The sequence below is a fragment of the Poromitra crassiceps genome, assembly GCF_964638095.1.
Source record: "Poromitra crassiceps genome assembly, chromosome: 20".
Taxonomy (NCBI): Eukaryota; Metazoa; Chordata; class Actinopteri; order Beryciformes; family Melamphaidae; genus Poromitra; species Poromitra crassiceps.
Genome location: NC_139637.1, coordinates 19520301 through 19522605, shown reverse-complemented (window position 1 = coordinate 19522605; position 2305 = coordinate 19520301). Strand labels below are relative to the sequence as shown.

The 2305-nt window shown below is 52.3% G+C and overlaps 1 protein-coding gene across 1 annotated transcript in view; it reads left to right on the top strand.

Annotated features, from left to right (window-relative positions):
• Window positions 1-296: 296 nt before the first annotated feature.
• The window catches only part of slco4a1 (solute carrier organic anion transporter family, member 4A1), a gene marked incomplete at both ends in the record, with an annotated part of 20781 nt that continues 18772 nt past the window's right edge, over window positions 297-2305 (top strand). Inside the window, one exon of the mRNA XM_083656961.1 lies at window positions 297-1146. Within this exon, the coding sequence (XP_083513087.1) occupies window positions 297-1146 (850 nt within the window). The remainder of the gene's footprint in view (window positions 1147-2305) is intronic.

Below are 2305 nucleotides of genomic sequence, written 5' to 3'. Positions count from 1 at the left end.
AGTATGAAGCAAACGTTGACACCTCTATTATAGAGAGGTAAGGAGGAGCACATGAGGAGCCTTAACAGACACTGGTCAGCACTGTGGATACATGGAGGAAATCGTCCAATCGGCTATTAGATAGGGTGGGAGACCAGCCCATCACATACACATCTCTGACCAGACCAAGTGACCAAGTTACATTTGTTACATCCTGGTTCTAAAATATCACTCCATTATTTCCTCAGTCCACGCTCCTCCCACTTTCACCCTCCTTTTGTCACAGGCCCCTCCCCTTCCCCCCCTCAGAGGGGGCGATGCCAGTCTTGCTTAATGCCGACGCCTCCTTCAGCTCCAAGCAGGAGCTCCTGGACCTCCAGGACTGCCCTCTGGGCCTGGGTCCCTCTCTGGACACCCCCAGCCCCGTGGACTCCCAGCCGGGCAGCCCCGTACGCTCGGGCCCCAGGAGCCCCGGGCTCGACGACGGCCTCATCCGGCCCCGCATTTTCACCAGGGCCTCCTCGCTCCCGGGGGAGCTCTACGTGGTGGAGAAGAGTCCCCACGCGGAGAGCACTCCCATCGGGTTAAATCTGATCCCCGCCGACTCGGATCAGCTGTGCGGCTGGGGGGCCCTGACGCCCAAAGCCGTCCAGGGGTTCAACACCCCCCGCTGGGTGCTGTTCTTCCTCTGCGTGGCCTCCTTCCTCCAGGGCATGATCATCAACGGCTTCATCAACACGGTGGTCACGTCCATCGAGCGGCGCTTCGACCTGCGCAGCTACCAGGCCGGCCTCATCGCCAGCTCCTACGACATCGCCGCCTGCGTCTGCCTGGCGTTCGTCAGCTACTTCGGCGGCACGGGCCACAAGCCCCGCTGGCTGGGCTGGGGCGTGCTGATCATGGCGCTGGGGTCTCTGGTGTTCGCCTTGCCTCACTTCACCACGCCCCACTACCAGGTCAGTCTGCTCCAGCGCACGGGCATGTGCTCGGCCAACCGTACCAGCCCGTGCCAGGACGAGGAGGGGAGCGGAGGAGGGCTGTCCAGCTATCGCTTTGTGTTCATGCTGGGGCAGTTTCTGCACGGCGTGGGGGCCACGCCTCTCTACACACTCGGGGTCACATACCTGGATGAGAACGTCAAGTCCAGCTATGCGCCTGTTTATATAGGTGAGTCACACATACTCAACAACACAACATATCACAGTTTTGATCTTTATAAAAGGCTTAATAATAAAATAATTACTTTACTATTATCATTATCACTGTAATTAGCTAACTCTCTTTGTTTTGTCTGTCACATATTGTGAGTGTGACAACTAAATTGACACAACAGTGACATGTGACACTAGTGGCATTGCCTCATTGACCAATGGCCAATAAGAGTGAGTCAGCATGACTCCACGTTGTACTTATCTCACCATACTGTTGTTGCTGCACCAGCAACTCTCTCTCTCTCTCTCGACCTGCTGGTTTTAAAGGGACAGCTCACCCTAAAATCCAAAATACATATTTTCCCTCTCACCTGTACTGCTATTTATCCATCTATATCGTTTTGGGATAGTTGCCTGAGTTTTGGAGATATCGGCCGCAGAGTTTCTGCCTTCTCTCCAATACAATGGAACTGGATGGCACTCGGCACCCGGTTACTCAAGATAATGCACAGACTTTGTTGTGAGCAGTTTCATGTAGGAACTATTTTCTTTTGCAGTCTCGTGTAGGAACTAGCTAGCAGCTAGCGGGTGTAGTTCGGTCAAAAGAAAATAGTTCCTAGTAACGGGGTCATGGTTTCTGGAAAGAGACATTGCTGTTGAGTTTTTTGAATGTATTTATTTGGCACTTTGAGCACCACAAGCGGGTTCAGCTGTCTGTCTGCCATCCAGTTCCATTGTATTGGAGAGAAGGCAGAAACTCTGCGGCCGATATCTCCCAAACTCAGGTGAGAGGGAATTATATGTATTTTGGATTTTAGGGTGAGCTGTTCCTGATCCTCTAGTCTAGGCTGTGTGTGTGTGTGTGTGTGTGTGTGTGTGTGTGTGTGTGTGTGTGTGTGTGTGTGTGTGTGTGTGTGTGTGTGTGTGTGTGTGCGTGTGTGTGTACACCAGTTAAAGGTGAAGGACTTGGTATGATGATGGGTCTGGGAGGAGAGCCAGGTGGTACCCGGCAGGATTCAGCAGCTCCTCTTCTATCTCCGGCTGCTAATTGATTTGTGTGCTGCTGGCTGTGATCACAAAGGAGAATAATGGGAATTTACTTTGCAGATTCTTGGACAAATCCCCAGACGCATCTTTATAATTGATGTGTAATTCATTAACTGATGCAGGCTTAA